Source organism: Equus quagga, chromosome 4 (genome assembly GCF_021613505.1).
Source record: "Equus quagga isolate Etosha38 chromosome 4, UCLA_HA_Equagga_1.0, whole genome shotgun sequence".
NCBI lineage: Eukaryota > Metazoa > Chordata > Mammalia > Perissodactyla > Equidae > Equus > Equus quagga.
Window position 1 is genome coordinate 11962813 of NC_060270.1, and position 18470 is coordinate 11981282.

At 41.6% G+C, this 18470-nt stretch overlaps 1 protein-coding gene across 1 annotated transcript in view; it reads right to left on the reverse strand.

The window, feature by feature from the left end:
* Window positions 1-18470, reverse strand: part of MORC1 (MORC family CW-type zinc finger 1) — a 164215-nt gene that overhangs the window by 1606 nt on the left and 144139 nt on the right. Inside the window, exons 25-28 of the mRNA XM_046658774.1 lie at window positions 17855-17995; window positions 10632-10719; window positions 8991-9044; window positions 1483-1677 (exon numbers count right to left, since the gene is read on the reverse strand). Coding sequence (XP_046514730.1) covers window positions 1483-1677; window positions 8991-9044; window positions 10632-10719; window positions 17855-17995 — 478 coding nt within the window. The remainder of the gene's footprint in view (window positions 1-1482; window positions 1678-8990; window positions 9045-10631; window positions 10720-17854; window positions 17996-18470) is intronic.

Genomic DNA, 18470 nt, shown 5'->3' on the forward strand with positions numbered 1-18470 from the left:
GGTGAAACAACAACCATCACTGAAACTCTACGTGTGCCAGACTCTACCAGACCTTTGACACACGAAATCGTCTGCCACCCTTTACAGCCACAAGAACCAAAAGGAACACTCAAATCCCACTCTTACTGCAATAACTAAACTCGAATAATTGGTTTAAGTAGTATTGTTGACAGAAGCACAAATATAATTATCATTACGTTAAAACAGAATTAATTGTCCTTTTTCATTTTAACAATGAAACGCTTTAACTGTTGCCTAGACTGCCCAAGGCAATCCCACCCAAGGGAGGGATCTTCTCTTTTGGCTACAGACTTAAATTGAGCAAAAATATTTTTTGTGTTTTTTATTTTGTATTTAATACAAGAGACATCCCAGAGAAACCAAAAGATGTATATTTTTTGGAGGAGGAATGGACTCTTACCTTGAAATGTTCAAAGCCAGGACTGAAACCCCAGCAGATACCTTGAAAGTCCACGCTCATCATGTACTATACTGACATTCAGCGAGTTTCCTTGTCTTTCCTCCACCCCCTTCGTGGGCAATGCAGTCCTCCATTCCTCCAGTCAGGGCTCTCTGTAGGGGACTCAGCTCCTGCCCTCTCCCCCTGCATGGCCCAGGAAGGCCCTGTGTCCTCTCCCAGACTCAGGGTTCTGTCTGGGTACAAAATGCCACGTGCTTCCTAGCCTCACTGTTGATTTCTCAGTTTATTTCTAGCATCTACAGAAAGACTTTTCAACTTTGGCTATATACATTTTAATTGTTGATGAATTTTATCCATCATTTCTATGTGCTATGGTAGGAGATGGACCTTTCCTCATTAGCTCAATCTATCATAGAAGGCCAATTCCTTAGGCATTCAAATACACAAACAAACAAGACAGACAGGAATTCATACTTACATGATGTTTCCTGACCTCTCCTCTGAGATTAGAAGTCTATTTTTTTGCCTAGGAAGGTTTTCCCTGAGCTAACATCTGTGGCCAATCTTCCTGTACTTTGTATGTGAGCTGTCGCCATAGCATGGCCACCAACGAGTGGTAGGTCCGTGTCTGGGAACTAAACCCAGGCCACCGAGGCAGAGCACACCGAACTCAACCACTAGGCCACTGGGGCTGGCCCTAGAAGAGTCTATCTTTATTTATGTTTTAGGATAAAAATTAAAATATTTTGTTGTGTGAAAAAATTAGAAAAAACTTCCTACTGGAAATATGCTCTTGAGGTGACAGCTGATCAAACTATACCAACAGCACAGGCAAAGACTGATATTTTTAAGACAAAAAATAAAAGACTTTTAAAAAGTGTTCTAAGATATACTTTCAAAGTTATTTATCTATGATTTCAACATCCTTACAGGGAGAGTAAGGGCCAGGTTAAGTAATTTGTCAAAAGTCAGTAAGTGGATGACTATGTTAGGAGAAGATACTAGCCAACTACTCTTTCCAAAGTATATTCCTACCACTCCAGCACAACTTCGTTACTTACCAGCTGAAGTTTCTGCAACAACACCACCAGTTTCACACGAAGATTATTCAGTTTATCTTCAGCAATTTTTCTTTTTCTTTCACATTGTCCCAGAGATATTTCAGTAACTACTCCTCTTCTATTTGCATCATGGATAATAGAGTGCATTTTTCTCTTTAGTTTTTTTTCATATTGGACCATGTAAACATTCTGGATCTGGGAATGTTTTTAAAAACAGTTTCAGTATATTTTTAAAACATTACTTTTCTCTCTACTATCAGAAAGCAATTCCATACTCCAACTCAGCAGATAGGTACCAAGAGTCAACTCTGTATGTAGGCACTATGGGAGCTCTAAACTTAAGACATGTTGATGCCTTTAAGGAACTTAAAATCTGATGAAAGGGAAGAGAGAGGAAGAAAAATGATCAACAGTCCAGTAACTCTAACATAAGAACAAGAAAGGGACACCAAGGGGGGCTCGGAGACCCTTGCTTTGGAATGAAGAAGGTTCAACCCAGTAATGGCTGAATTTGTTCTCTCAGCAATGATACCAGATTATTCAAGACCCAAAGGGGGCAGGTGCTTGTGACTCTCTCCACAGCACTATTAGCTCATGGGCAATGACAGAATGGCCCGCCACTTGGGGCTTTCTTGGCAGATGGTGTTGTGTTATTTATAATTCAAGTCTGTAGCATCTGAACAACACAGAAGCTACAGAAAGAGAAATTCCTATTCTGTCACTCTCTTCAGGTTGCTTATCTTGATGTAAAGGGTATGGTCACGTACTTATGCACATGACCTTTGCTCATTCAAGAGTCTCGGTTGTTTCCCAAGTGCTCATCTTGTCCCTGAGGTACTCACAGAGTAAAAAGAGGGAATGGAGAGGCCAAAAGCTTCAATTTCAAAATGACATTAATTGCCTGTATCAACATTTCAGGGGCCAGGGGATATTCCGAGAAAAGACATGCAGGGCAAATCGTGTTTTGACAAACCTTTGAATGTTTCTGTAATAAGGAGATTTCTGTGCTCTAAGATGACTGGGTTGCCAGGAAAACTGTAAGGCAGCCTCATTGGTCTTCTGGGTCTACCCTTCCCTGCTTCCCCTTCCTCCACCACACTCACTAATACATACAGGCTCTTCCCAGACATTGTCCATATCATCCCCTTGAAGCACTCAATGACCTCATGAATTTCTCCTCTTTCTATAAAATCCTTTAAACAGAAAAATATCCCACAATATATTGATTCTGTTTAATAGACATTCACTAACTACTTCCTAAATTCAAAGCACTGAATTTTATTATAGGTGATACGAAGATATATAAGGTTCGGTCTTTGCCCTCAAGAAGCTTCTAGTCTACAGAATGAGCTAATACAAGTATGCAAACAGCATACCTTATGGGGGAAAGTGTGTTGTGCTCCAAGTAAGGCACAGATATTGTTAGAGTTGAGAGGTGTGGAGTCTCCATTAAAGAGCATTGAAGTCCTGACTCGAAGGACTTGACTTAGATATACATCAGCAACTTACCCTCCAATTATTTATGTTTCCATGTGCTATTAATTGAGGGGAGTGTTTGGGAGCAGGGACCCCCAATACACTTCACGGTGGCAAACGTTGGTCCTATATGTGTGTGTCACACACACATACGTACTCACACACATATATAATGTATTTTATTAAAGCTGAGATGTAATTGTGAGGTTTGCAGATTGCCATGTGAAGATATCTTAGGTTTTGAGAGTCTTAAACTGCCTGGAAGCTCGTGTGAGGGCACCAGAAATTAGACTCTGAAGTCTTGACCTGTCTCTGCCTATTCCTACCTTGTTTCCTGAGTTCTTGGCCTCCTTCTTCCAGGAAGACACCAAGCTCGTTCCTGCCTCAGGCCCATCGCCCTGGCTGCTTTCTCTGTTTGCTAAGTTTGACCCCAGATCTACAGCAGGCCTCACTCTTTGCCTCAGGTCTGTGGGGAAACACGGCTCAGATAGCCCTTGCTCACTGGATCTGAAATAGCCTTCCCTTCCCCAACACACTTCACTCACTACCCGTGAGCCCTGCACAATTATTTTACGGTGCATTACATATGTTAGCCTATATTTATTTACTTATGTGGCTAGTATCAATCACTATGTGACACTACATTATGTTTTATTTAAGTGTTTGTTATCTGTCTTTCCCTCTGGAATGTATCCTCAATGTAAAAAAAAAAAATAGTTTTGTTCACCTCTGTATTTCCAATGCCTGCCACACAGCCAGCACTAAACAGGAGGGAATTAGGAGAGCACGTATACAGCATCTACAGCAAGGGGATTTCAGAGACATGGGCCAATCCGGCCTTCAAATCCAGGCTGCTTTCTGAGATACTGGAGGGAAATCTACTTTCGAACATCCTCCATTCAACCTACAAGAAGTCAATGACTTACAACTAAGGCAACAACCACCACCTCCAAGAAGCTTTCCTGGATGCTTCCTATGGAGGCCTCAGTCAAAACCAGGGAGCAACATCTCTCACGGCCTGAAGGTGGAGTAAGGGAAATAAAGTCAGCTCAGCTGGAATAAGGAGGACAGGGTCACAGAGAGTTCAGATGTCACCAGCCACTTAGAGGTCTTAATTTTCAGACCTCTAGAATTTCATAGCTTTTGCCATTCTAAACAATAGCCAAGAAACAGTTTTTTATAAAATATATAACAAAAAACAAAACAAATAAAATTAAAAAGATACATAAACTATTAAAAACAACTATTTAGAAAATCAACAGTATTGCTCATCAGCAATAGAAAGGAACATACTACAGTCACGTGCTGCATGACGATGTATCAGTTAACAACAGACCGCATATATGACGGGGGTCCCATAAGATCAGTTCCATATGGCCTAGGTGTGTAGTGGGCTATACCATCTAGGTTTGCAAGGACATCTATGATATTCACACAACAATGAAATCTCCTAATGATGCATTTCTCAGAACAAATCACCGTCGTTAAGCGACGCATGACTGTATTTCTACACTTGAATGGATCTGAAGGGCACTATGCTGAGTGAATAAAGCCAATCATGAAGTGACACACACTGAATGAGCCCAATTCCATAACATTCCTGAAATGAGAAAATTATAGAGATAGAGATGAGATGAGTGGTTACCCTGAGTCAGGGGTGGTGTACACGGGGTTGTGAACACGAGGGGATAGCACGGGGAGATCTTTGTCGTAATGGGAGCTCTGTACCCAGATTTTGGCGGAGGTTACACAAATCTACACATATGTTAAAATGAGACACACACTTCAGCAATTTCAATTTCCTGGTTTTGATATGTACTAGAATGATATAATTATGTAAAAGTAAGCACTGGGAAAAAAATTGGGTGTAGGGTACATGGGATCTCTCCACTATCTTGTAATTTCCTGGGTATCTATAACTATTTCAAAATAAAAAGTTCAGAAGACAACACTGTTAATACAGTATGACATTAAAATGTTTATATAGCACATTACATTCAAAGCCACATCCAGTCTCTCAAAGTTCACTGTAAAAATTTTGTAACAGCAAATTATATTTCCTTCAAACACTACCAGCCAGTTTCCCGATTTATTCTTCTGCCTTTCTCAGGCTAACATCTCCAGGAAGTTTCTGTAAAAGGCAGAATTCTGACAACTTCTTAACCTTAAGGTAAAAGGGCCTCTGGTTGCATTAACATTTTAATTCAGGTGAGTAGAGAATTGTAACCAGAGGAGAGGCTTAGTTCTGGCATTAAACCTACTCTTGTAGAGGTATTTGTGGTGGATCAAAAATGGAAAAAATCACAAACTCCATTAAATTCAGAATGGAATTAAGATTTGAAAAGAAGGATATTCAACTAAGATTTTAATTTTCTGCCTTGAATTTAAAAAGCCAGAGCTCTAGCAGCTCTGGAGCTCCAGAATTCCAACAAGTTCGCATAAAGTAAGGCAGGCCTACAGCATCTATCGATTTTGTTCCCCGCTGACGGGGATACGCACGTGAGTGTTTATGCGGCAGATCCTACGGCAGAAACAATGAGCTGTGATTCAACACACAAACAGTGTGGCCCAGATGCATTCAAAGGTACTCATTGAATGCCGCCAGGATACAGAGTTTGATAAGAGAGGATTGCTAACTTCAAGGATTCTGTCATCTAGTTGGGGAGAAAATAAAGTACAAGAAACTACTACAGTACAAGACAGAAAATTTAATTAATGCTAAAATAGAGTTTGAAGTCTCTCTCAGAACACAGAAAGTCAAGATTAATTTCACAAGGAGAGACTGAGGAAGGCTTGATGTAGAAGTTAGCACTGACTAGGCTCTCCACAGGGTGAGCAGGATTTCAAGAGGCCAACTGTGGGCTGGGAGAGTGGACAGGAGTGCTCTGGGGGCCAGCAGGGGAAAGACTAAGAGGCAGGCCAGTCTAGTAGGCTGGAGCAATTCCACTTTGGATGGAGCAGATGGCTTGTGAGAGGAAAGAATAAAAGTTGGTCGTTTGGGTCAGGTTGTACAGGACCACCAATACCGTCATGAGCCATCTACTACTCTGATAGCAGTTATGAAAATTAGAGGTGTGGTCAGGGTAAGGTGACCAAAGAAGTCTGTGACTTATCAAGGGTCCTTCTGTGCTTTGATGTGGCTCCCGTTATTAAAAGTATACACCTTAAAGCAACGTGCATAGATTTGTCCTCTACATGGATTTCAAGGAGTGATTTTAATAGTTAGTAGCTAGCGTCATTAATAAAGTCCTCAAGACGAGCAGTTACATGTGAGAGGGAGTCGAGAATCCAACTGTTTGGTGTTTCTCTTGCAACATCTCAGTTTCAAGAGGAACTCATGGTCTCCTGACTGTTCCGCTTGCTTTGATTCTTTGAATTCCACATGCCCTGAACCTTAGGAGGATGCTACTCATCATTGATGCTAACACTGTTCACCTTGAATAAACACTTATCTTATTCAGTCTGGCCTCGAAGACCTAACTACCTGGCTCCGTTACTGATAGTGTAGACACCGAAAAAATACCATTTAGAAACAGACATGAAGGACATATAGAAGCCTGAATAAACAGATGTACGACAATCTAGTTCTTAGCAAGTTTCTAAGTTTTACAGCGTAAGTATTTAAATCAGGGATCCCTAACCAGCAGGTGAAGATCTGCAGGAAGATCCGGGAGCCTTACTGGTACTTCTTCAAGCTGGCTGCCACACACTTACAGTTGGGACAAGTCCTGGTGGGACACTAAACAACCTGCCTACCACACGCCCCTCCCCGCCAGCATTTCACTGTCAGCGTCTCTCCATATACACCTCATCATGTAATGTCAAGGTCTCTAGTAAGTAAACAGTAACTCTTTAATACCAACAGACTGGGAAGCTGTAGGACACTATTGCAAGTAACAGGTGCAAACTCCATCAGAAGGATGAAGTATGACAGTCTGGATAAGAATCGGATGGAAGAAAGTGGTGCAGAGAAATGAGCCTTGGAGTAGGACAAACCTGGATTGCCATCCTGAATCTGCTCACTTGCATCATGACATGGAATATTATCTTTCTGACTGTCCATTTATTTCCTCATTACTAATGTGGAGATGGTGACACCTGCCTCCCACAGCTGTTGTGAGAGTTAAATGAGGTATCGTAAATCAAAGGCCTAGCTCCGTACCCGGCTCCAGTGGCTTCTGGGCAATCAGTTTTACATTCATTGATGAAAATTATATTAGTAATAGAATAGCGTCAAAAACATATTGAAAGAAAACTTTGCCTTTTATTCTAGTTAGGAAATGTCGACAAGTCAGCCTTCAACTTGAAAACGTTGAATTACCGATTTTTCAAAAAAATATTATTCAGACAATAAACTCACTTTGCAATTGAATAATGACAGGAAACTAAGAACTACAATATTCCTTCCTTTCCAGTTGCTTATCACAGTCCAGCAGGCAGCGTAGAAACATCAGAGGCACATCTATCAACAGGGGTGGTAAATTGAGACACATCCAAAAATTCAAATACTTTGTGATTTGCCTTTCTAAGAAGGAATCTGGTTTAGGTTCTAATTATGATTTCAAGTTTGCCTAGTTATATGTCTTTGGGAACTTACTTCACAATTCTATTTCATTTATAAAACAAGAAGATTCAAATATTCCCTACATTTGCTACAAAAGAGATGAGGCAGTGCCTCTGCCTACAGTTGTGCTTTGCACATTGTGTTTTGCACACCTCCAGGGGGTACCATTCACCTGCTGGTCTTTATAGATTTGCATGTTGTTATGACAGTTTTCCAAAATATGGCTGTAAGCATAAGCACATGAAAGAAGATGCTAGTCTACATGCTATTGATGGAGCTGTGTACCTGTCTGAGCAAACACAGGGAGAGTGTCAGTGAAGAGCTGACATCTCGATATCGACCCCAGTGCCATGAGAAGTTTTAGACTGCTGTGGCTTCTATCATGGGTCTGTGGCCTCAGCGGCTCCGGCTCCAACACTAATCCTCTAGGTCAGTGTGGCCAAATTCACATCTGAGAGTCTCAGTTCCCTTGAGTGTGAATTAAGGGAGTTAAGGGCATATGAATTTTTGAGATATTTCTCAAGTAGAACTGAAAGACTCTGTGGACTCTGCCCCCTCGCCCCCCCCCCCCCCCCGCCCTCCCCGCCCTCGCCCAGGAAATCTTTAAGAACTAGATACACTGTGTTATTTGAAGATTGTAAAAAACAAAAAGAAATCTACCCAGGGAGAGAGAAAGGTTGCAGTGAAATACACCAAATAGTGATCTTGGAATAGTTTGGAACTATGGATGAATTTCTTAAAATTCCTTTTATTTTCTTTCATTAGCATTAATTAATTTATAACTACTTTTGTAAAGGAAATATCATAAACTTACACTGTTGATAGAATGCAAAAACCCCGAGAGATATCAAATTGTCTAAAATAATTAAAAATGTTAATCTACAAATGATTTCTGGTTTAGTCCAGTGTCTCAAGGATTCAGTAAATCTATTTCTTTCTTTCTTTTTTTTTTTGGTGAGGAAGATTAGCCCTGAGCTAACATCCGTTGCCAACCTTCCTCTTTTTGCTAGAGGAAGATTGTCACTGAGCCAACATCTGTGCCAATCTTCATTCATTTTGTATGTGGGATGCCACCACAGTGTGGCTTGATGAGCGGTGTATAGGTCCACACCTGGGATCTGAACCAATGAACCCTGGCCACTGAAGTGGAGTGCGTGAACTTAACCACTACACTACTGGGCCAGCCCCCTTGTGAATCTATTTCTTAAAGAGTCAGTATGTCATGTTTCCTGTTCAAAATGCAGTCCTATTCCAAGTGTTTCATAAGCTTTATGCTGTGGAAACATATTTTAAAATTCAAAAAGATGTTGCTTTGTGACATCTGATATGCTACACATTAATCTAAGTCTTGATAAGCGAATGCAAATTTGATTTCCTTCCAAACCTAACATTTGGAAATGTATATTATTTCTCCTTTGGAATACAGGGTCATTTAGAATATAAATGACTATGTTGAAAGGAAGCTTACCTGGTTGATACATATTTTCAGCTTTTTGTTTGTCTCCTCTGGGCATTGCTCCAGCTGTTTTCGCAAATGATAACAGAACAGGATATTAACTGTTAGAGAATGAGCTGTCTACAACAGAGTTATAACATGCAGGTATCTAGTATTAAAAAAACCCATCAAGGCCAAGAACTGGCCAACATTGGTACTGTGGGTCTTGTAAGCCTGGGTCTAATTAAATTAATTAACGTAAGTACACCTCAACTCATTCCCAAAGAAGATCAAGGCAGCTTACATAACTAATACAACATGGTTAAAAATATTCGCGGATGAAAATAATCAAGGTGAAGGAAAAGTAAATGATAAATAATAAATATTGAAAAAGATGTCAAGAAGGTAGTTGGAGTCTGGTTTCTTGGGTGGGAATGCCAGAGAAATAGACTGGGGAGTCAGTGTCATGTGCAACAGTATTTAAGTCAGAGATAAGTTGAGGTCACTTGGAAACAGTGTTTAATAGGCAGAGAAAGTGGTCCAGGAGCGTCTCCTCAGACATGCCAACATTTAGATACCAAACAGAGAAGGAGCTGCCAGCAGAGAAGATGAGAAGGAGGCAAACAAGAAAATGAGAAGTGTGTTGTCATGGAAGCTACCCAGAGAAAGTGCTGCAAAAAGGAGCAAGTGCTCGACTCAGTTGAAGGCCTCTGAGAGGTTAGGCTTTTATGTGACCATTGCATCTGTCAGCATGGCGGTCACTGCCTGACAAGGCAGTCCCAGTGAAGGAGTGGAGTCAGAAGCCCAATGGGAGGGGATGAGGTGAGAATAGAAGGTGAAGAAGCAGAAACAATGACTGTAGATTAGAAAACTAAGGATTTCACCTAGGATCAGGTTGGGCACACGGCACTTTGCGAAATTAATCATCTGGTGCTCTTTTCGCTGGTAGCCTTTCCATGTGTATCCTCGCTTTCCACAAGCCACACTGAGCATGAGGGTGGAGAAGGGGCTCCCCTTCCCTCCTGCCCTGTGCCCTCTTCTCCTCCACTCCTGTGAGCAGCTCTGGTGGCCTCAGGCTTGGACACCTCTCTCAGCTTGACCACAGCCTGTGGTGACTTAGCAGCTTGGGCACTGCCCATTGTGAGCCAGTGTGAGGCTCACCCTGTGTGCCCCAGGTAGCTGATCAAAGTTTTCCTTCCAATCATATATGGGGCTTTCCTGAGAGGAGATTTGGTAAATACAATTTTCTTCCTCTTTCCCAGTGAAGTTTCAGAGATTCTAAGACGACCAGCGCACTGGGCACCTAAAACGGTTGACCCATCCAGCCTTCACCTCAGGTCCTCATAAAAGGTGGCTGAGGAAGTGTATCCAAGAGATAGAAACCCTACTTTTGGCGAGGGGGAAGGGAAATCAGAGACTATGGCCTGTTTCTTTTGATCCTGGCAACCAACTGTTCTCGGGCTGTAAGCTCTTCCCAAAGCTGCTTTAACCCTCGGCCACACTGGTTTTAAATGCAGCTTTAATTCTGAGCCATCCACTGGTATAAAGATCCCCATCTTCATTCACTTAAGCCATTCTATGTCCTCTTACTGGTAACACTTTACGTTTTTCTTCACTGAAGATTAAATTCAGGCTATTCTGTCACTCCCTCAGAGTTCAAAAGAGCCAGCTTACCTCAGAACTTGCTAGAAGTTCCTCCACAGGTGTGTAGCCGAAATCTGATGGCAGCTGACACTCAGGAAGAAAATACAGAAGAATCTCCCTAGGAAAATAAACACAGCAGAGATGGGAATATACCAGGAAAAGAGACTCAGCACTCACCTCTCAGACTGGCTCTGTCTCCTGGGTGTCAAACATCTTGACAAAGATGAACATTCATGCCTGTCAAATAGTTTGTTTTTACCATTGGCATCAAAGTGTTCTTCAAAAAGCATAGGTTGGGGAGAGGGAGGGGTCATGGTATAAAGGGCAACAGGAGGCATCCTCGCGGTGACGGAACTGTGCTGTGTCTTGACCGCATCAATGCCGATATCTTAATTGTGATACTGTTCATAGTTTTGCGAGATGTTACCATTGGGAGAAACTAGATAAAAGGTACAGGGAATCTCTCTATACTATTTCCTACAACTGGATGTGAATCGACACTTATCTTAAAATAAAAAAGTTTATTTAAAAAAACCAAGCAAGCATGGGCTCACGATGCCCATCCACAACCAAGCAGTCCAGGAGAGCCTTGCGCCTACTGAGTCTTCTCCTTGGCAGAGAACTCAGCACTGCAAAATTCCTAGAGGAAAAAGGGCTGACTATGGGCTTACTCATTTTTTCCCTAAGAAAACCAAAGAACTCAACTCTCCAGAGCTATTCCTTTCGTCAGGGCTTCCGAGACTACGCTTAGAAACCATACATGGGCCAGGTTCTTTCCCAGCAGTTACGGCCACTGTTCTGACAGACACTTCCTTTTGCCAAAAGACAGCAGCATCTCACCCTTCCACTGTGATGGCTTTTCTAGGATTGATCACCTAGATGACGCATAGTTCATTCCTGGGAGAAGATGAAATCTAGAAATTCACGGCTACCACATCTTAAAAATGTATAGAGTGTTTTTATGTTGAATGCTCCAAGAACCTCAGGAATATTATCCAAGGGATTTCCAAAACTTTTCAATTGTAAAATAACATGTACACAAAAGATAAAATAGCTGTTTCTTGTATTCCTAGCAGTTTAAGTATATTATTTGTGCTAATATTCATTCACAGTTTTAAGGAGATTCAATTTGAAAAGCTGCACAACATCAAACATCACATACACACGCACACACCCTCCTCAGAACGATGTGCCTGGTTAGTAAGAAGATGAGTCGGGTGGGGCAGAGGGAAAAGGGGCTTCCAGGTACTTGAGATGAGCAGAAATCAGATGGCAGAGCTGATTGCAGCTGCAACTGGAGTCCCTGGGAAAGAGGCCTGTGGTCCACTTCCGGCTGGTTCGGTGGGGCTGAAGAGGGAAGAGGTCTTTTATACAAACCACCCCTCTCTCTCCCTGAATCCAGCCTCCCTTCCTCCAACACAGGGTTGAAACCTCTTCTGAGCACTGGTCCTTTTCATGGTGGGTAGAAACTCTTTTGGGTTTGGATTTACAGCAAATCAGCAATCTTCTAAGGAGGTACTTCTAGAAAGACAAATAGTAGGTGTTGGCATTTGTGGGGAGCGGGAGGGGGTGAAGTGGCAGGCTGGGGAGAGGAGAGGTTCTGGATTAGCCTTGGATTATCCTCAATCCGTGAAATCTCTACATCCAAACTTACACCAAACATCACCTATAGTCTGAATAATGTCTCACACATTTGTACGGCTCATTATGAAGGACCCCCACCCCCACTGTCAGCCCCAAGCAGGTTCCCTGTACTGGCCTTCTTTGTCTCTCTCCGTCCAGGACCCCCGGTATTCAGCCTTTTAACTCTCTCCTCCATAGAGCTGCTGCTAAGTCACTTTCCTTTGGGGATTCTGTCCACAAAATGGACTAGAGAGGAAGACAAATTACCTAGCTCCTGCAGTCTCCAAAGTACAAACACACAGATTTTTTTCCTTTTCCTTAAAAATTAATTCAGGGAAAGTGAGATAGTGCTAAAAAAGTGTAAGATATCGAGGCCAGCCCAGTGGCGCAGTGGTTAAGTTCACACATTCTGCTTTGGCGGCCTGGGGTTCGCTGGTTCGGATCCCAGGTGCGGACCTATGCACTGCTTGTCAAGCCATGCTGTGGGAGGCCTCCCACATATAAATAGAGGAAGGTGGGCATGGATGTTAGCTCAGGGCCAATCCTCCTCAGCAAAAAGAGGAGGATTGGCAGCAGATGCTAGCTCAGGGCTAATCTTCCTCAAAAAGACAAACAAAAAAAGAAACAAAACTATAAGATACCCAAAATCACAAATGTTGAGTCTGAATGCAGATGCTTACGGACTCTTAAAAAATTGCTTCATTTATGGTCTTGAGTGCCTGTCTTCGATGATATTCTTCAATGGTACCATTTTTGGTTCCTGAAGGTTTATCTTATCAAATTCTCTCCACTCTTAGATTTCAGGTTTCCTTTAGGACAGACATGGCAATCATCTAGTCCACGGACGTGAGCAAGAAGGTGCCCAGTGTGAAGCTGGAGGAATAATCTGGTGTCCGTTCACCAGTGTGCACTGAATCAACTGGACACTGTGCATTTGGGGGAGTCATGAACCAAGCGCTGCCATTTCAATGGGAATCTTGTTCCACCAGGAACCCTTCTTCCCTTGGAACATCTACTCCCAATTCTATCCCCAGACTTGATAACAATATCAGGCACATGTCTTTGTTTAGCATTGTCTCTCTTCTCAAGAAATCAGGGAATAAATACCCTACAGATCTTCCAGAGCTATTACTTGCCTCCAGGACCATAGCAGGTGCTTGGCTGTGATGTCCATCTCAGCCAAATTCCTACAGAAACGATATCCACATCTGCAAGTCCGAATTGGAAGTTTCTATAGAGCTCAACCAGGTGAGCTACAACACTGAATCAGCATTGTTTCCATACATGACAGCCAAGATTTGAAAAGTTCTTCAATTGCCAGTGTATTTATTTTTGTGGCCTTTTCTTTTGCTTCAGTCACTGGCAGCAACCTGTAAAAAGTGACTTTCTTAGGGCCAGTGCAGAGGCATAGTGGTTAAGTTTGCATGCTCCACTTCAGCAGTCCAGGGTTCGCAGCGGGTGTGGATCTAGCACCACTCGTGAAGCCACGCTGTGGTGGCACCCCACATAAAACAGAGAAAGATTGGCACAGATGTTAGTTCAGGGACAATCTTTCTCAAGCAAAAAGAGGAAAGCAGGCAACAGATATTAGCTCAGGGCCAGTCTTCTTCACACGCACATACGCAAAACGTGATTTTCTTCTTAAAACTTATTTTTGGTATTTTTAAAGTCCAAGATAACACAAAGTATGTTTGCACTTTTGTAGAGCTGAAATAAACGAAGTCTGTCTTCTTATCAAGTTTACATATACAACAATAAACTGAAACAAGGTATTACAGGCTAGCAGTTAAGAGCAGGACTATGAGGCCAGACCGGCAGGATTCAATCCCACTTCTGCTACTTAAGAGTTATGTAAAGCTGGACAAATTTCCTAACCTCTACGGACTTGATGTTCTCATCTGTAAAATGGGGATAATAAAAGTATCTATTAATAGGGTTGTTGTAAGGTTTAAGTGACCTAATATATGCAAAGCCCTTAGGACAGCGCCTGGCATACAGTAAGTGTATAATAAATATTTAGTATTATGATTGAAAGTGATTTGAAATTTGATACTACTCCAATATTTAGGGCCATCTGATAAAATTTAATAGTTGAGATCCCAGTTTAGTTTATCTCTAACTTAAACAACTCAGTCACACCCCATTATTTGAAAATATTTTAACACCCAGCAATACTATTCGCTGCTTTTTATCCCTTTCAATTTAAAAGTATTCTTTGAATGTCCACTAATATATGTTAGACATGGTATGGATAACCCAACCTGTTCTCTAAGAAGTTACTATATTTTGGGATTAAATAAATTAACATACATAAGACAAAAAATAAGAAAGGAAAATGATAAATTGAGCATAGTTAAGTGATGAAAATGGACAATGAAAACTACTATTTTTTATTAATTTATTCCATTAACATGAACTAAACAGAGGTGGCCTACTTTGGTGGTGTAGGAACGGATGAGGCTGATGTCATGTCCAAAGTGAACCCAGTGTAGGGACGTTCCACACACTTCAAAGGGCTCTAACTACTCTCTTTATCATGTAACAAGCAAGCAAATCTGGTGAACAAGGGTGAGTGGAAAGAACTCGGTGCCCTCCACGTTGCACACAGCCAGCCACAATCTCCACACCTGGAGGAATTTAAAGTCTAGTTAACACAGGGAATAACATGAGGACCAGACACAGAATAGTGCAGTACAGGGGAAAAAGCCATAAAAGATGACAAGAAATCTGTTCTCATGGTGAAATGTGAGAAAACATACTACATGCTGCTAAAGGCAAAAGAGAAAATCAGTAAATGAGGAGCTCGTTCTGTTCTGGTTACAGCCTTGTGTTCTGCACAAGTCTTTTTCCATTGAATATCTTTAAACAATCACCATAAAAAATTCAAGCTGGTACAGGAAAGAGCTGATTTACTAATACATTTGGCTTTCAGAGTGGTTAGTTGATAACAGTATGATGATTTCAAGTGCTCAAGAGTCTACATGTTCAGTAGGGAGATGGTTTCTGGGAAATTTCAATTTTCTACTGAGGCCTAATCATAGAAGTGGATGGACTTCAAACTCTTAGTATGCTCAATCAGATTATCTCCTTCCTGATCACATGTAACTCATTAAAATTTATGGAAATGATACACTTAGATGCAAAACAAAAATGAGCCAAGTAAAAAATAAGAAAAACGATGGTACAAAGTGGTGCATCCAAAGTCTGCTGCCACGCAACCAGATAGGTCTCTGCAGGCCTCACAGTGTGGAGAGTAGCACAGTGAGTGTGTGTGTGTGTGTGTGCACGTGTGTGTGTGTTTACTTCCATATATACATACATACATACATACATATATATATATATGAGTGGTTAAGAGCATGAGATTCCAAATCAGGGAGCCTAGGCTTAAATCCAGCCTTGTCCTTTGTAGCTGTGTAATTGTTTTTGGAACTTTAAGTGTGTTAGTTTCTCTAAGCTTCAATTTCTTCATCCATAAAAATAAAAAGTTAAAAATAATATCTACTGCCTAAGTTTGTGTGGGTAAGGAGCTAATGTATACACAGCACTTGGGTGAATGCCTAAAATAGAATAATGGCTCAAGGGGCTGGCCCCATGGCTGAGTGGTTGGGTTTGCGCGCTCTGCTTCGATGGCCCGGGGTTTTGCTGGTTCAGGTTCTGGGCGCGGACATGGCGCTGCTCATTGGGCCATGCTGGGGTGGCGTCCCGCGTGCCACAACTAGAAGGACCCACAACTAAAAATACACAACTCTGTACAGGGGAGTTTGGGGAGAAAAAGGAAAAATAAAATCTTAAAAAAAAAAAGAATAATGGTTCAAAAATGACAGCTGTTATCATCAAGAATGCCTGATTCACTTGAAGCGATGTCCCAATCATTGGACATGTGGTCATATCCGTGCATTCTTAATAATATGCACACAATTATTCAGATATACACAGGCACATATACATTTATATAATTTATTGCATACTAACATGTCCTAGTGACCAACTGATATGCCTGAATCTTAGAACTAGTAAGTAACAAGGCAGCATGAAAATTTATGGCTACCCACCTTCAAAGCTGAGGCTCTTACACATTACTTCTGGACAGACAACTGACGGACGGTAAGAAACTGGTTGGAGAATCCACTTCTTTAGGGACTAGATGATAGACCATGGCAGTATGAAACAGACATCCATCCAGATCATTGGACAAGTGACCTTTTTCAACCTCATAATATCTGTACAACACTGAGGGCTCGCCTGCTCTGTCCCAGTCCCAGGCTAGTTGCAAGCTTGTCGACCCAGGCCCTAGGGCAGATTTGGTGGATGGAACTTTAGTGTTCAGGAATGTAGTGCTCTGGCTTCATTTCTTGGTCAACAGATTGTCTCTGGATCCCTAGTATCGTTAGTGAAAATGTGTCCTGATGCAAAGTCCCAGGCAGATCCCCCTGCACATAATCCAGACTATGTCCTCCTTCCTCCTGGGTCAGGACTGCTGTTAGGAGTGTGTTCTAAAAGGACAGCAGGTGGGGCCTTCATGCCCATGTAAGCACAGCCCCACAGCCCTGGATGCTGCCACAGAAACTTTCACATCGTCCAGGGCAGCTGCAGACATGAGTTCATGTCTTACAGTGGTCAGCAGCCTCCTTCCACACACAGAACCTCAGCCTGGTGCCTGAGTAGAGGCTGTAGCTCCTATATATGTATATATATATATATGCCTCATCTCTACCTTTCTCTTTCTTCCCACTTGCTTCTACTCTTGGCCAATTCTCTTCTTCAGGAATATTTTGTCAGTCACTGATGAGAAAGTCAAAGCTACTTTCCTAAGTGAAAACACTTCTTCAGCTAGGGTATGTGTGCATTCTCTTTCCCCCAGAGCTCTTACCTCACACAGGCCCCTCCATCGTCTGTGAACCTCAACCAAACCAACTGGCTGCACGGGTTTAGCAGTGTTACTGCTCCTGCCCTGACCCTCCCGTTTGACACCTATTTTAGGGCACTCTTTTGTATACCAGCTTCTCTGACTTGACCACAAAGCCCTTCCTATCATCGGTCCCTATTTGGAAAAACTCTGAATCCTGGACTTTGCCTCCTCTCTGTCTCTATCCTTTGAGAACTGAGATCCAGACATCTAAATTCCTCAAATAATTGTGCCCACAAATCTTTACCTTCTACACTGAACACGAGAGTGAAATTAAGTTTCCCTTAATAAGTTCATTATCTAAAGCTATAAAAAGAGACTTTTTAGAAGGCGATACAAATGTCAGGAGGGTCTTTGTGAGGCAAGGAGAAGGAGGAGAAGAAGAGAAAGAGAGAAAGAAGGAAGGAAAGAAGGAGAGAAAGAAGGAAGGAATGGAAGAAAGAGAAAAGCAAGCATGGCAATTCAGTAAGAATTCTTCATTGCATTCGAAAGAGGACTAACATCCACCATATTGCTGGACCATGTAACATTTGTAGGTCTATTCCAAGGGACATTTACCCCACGGTATATTCTAAATCAGTGTAGTTAGGAGACAAGTCATAAAGTCATTCTACTGAATTTTCTCAATAATTTTACCACTTAATAGGGGAAAGAATCAGCAGTTGCCACTGGTTGGAAAGTTCAACAAAGCACGTGAAGAAATGATAGTAAATATGTTTACCTTAATTTAGACATCAGTTTTCTTGCTGTTTCCTTGACAGATGTGCTCTGAGAAGATACTGTCAGCGAAGAAGCAACTTTACCACCACCACTCACAGAAACTCTGTGTCCAGAACTTGCATTTAAATCTTCCATCAGCACACTGGGCAAAAACAGGCAGAGGTTTATAGTTTCAAAGTAGGAATCACATTAGACACTAACAAACTCAGAAATGTTCTGATACAACAGATGAAATGTTAATACACAATAAATGAAAGCAAGGACATAAATGCAGTGCTGAAAATGGTCATTTATGTAGTCATATAAAATCAATTCTCAATTAGAAGAATGCCTATTTCTGACAAATCTTATTTCAAGGTTTTTGGGTAGCCATAATTAAATAAAATTGGTGATAATTTATTCCTAACAATAGTCGGCATATACCATTTATCTCTTATTTGCTGACAGAAGTTTTTAAACTAAGGTTTTAGCCTAGGGGAAGGAATGTACAGAAATAAGACAAAAAGGGACAAAGTCAGTTGAGAGAGAGATTTAGTCACGATCTGGGGGAATAAGAATGTTCTGGGCGAAGTATAATGATTCTGGAATAGAAATGAGGTAAGGCTGTTCAAAGAAGA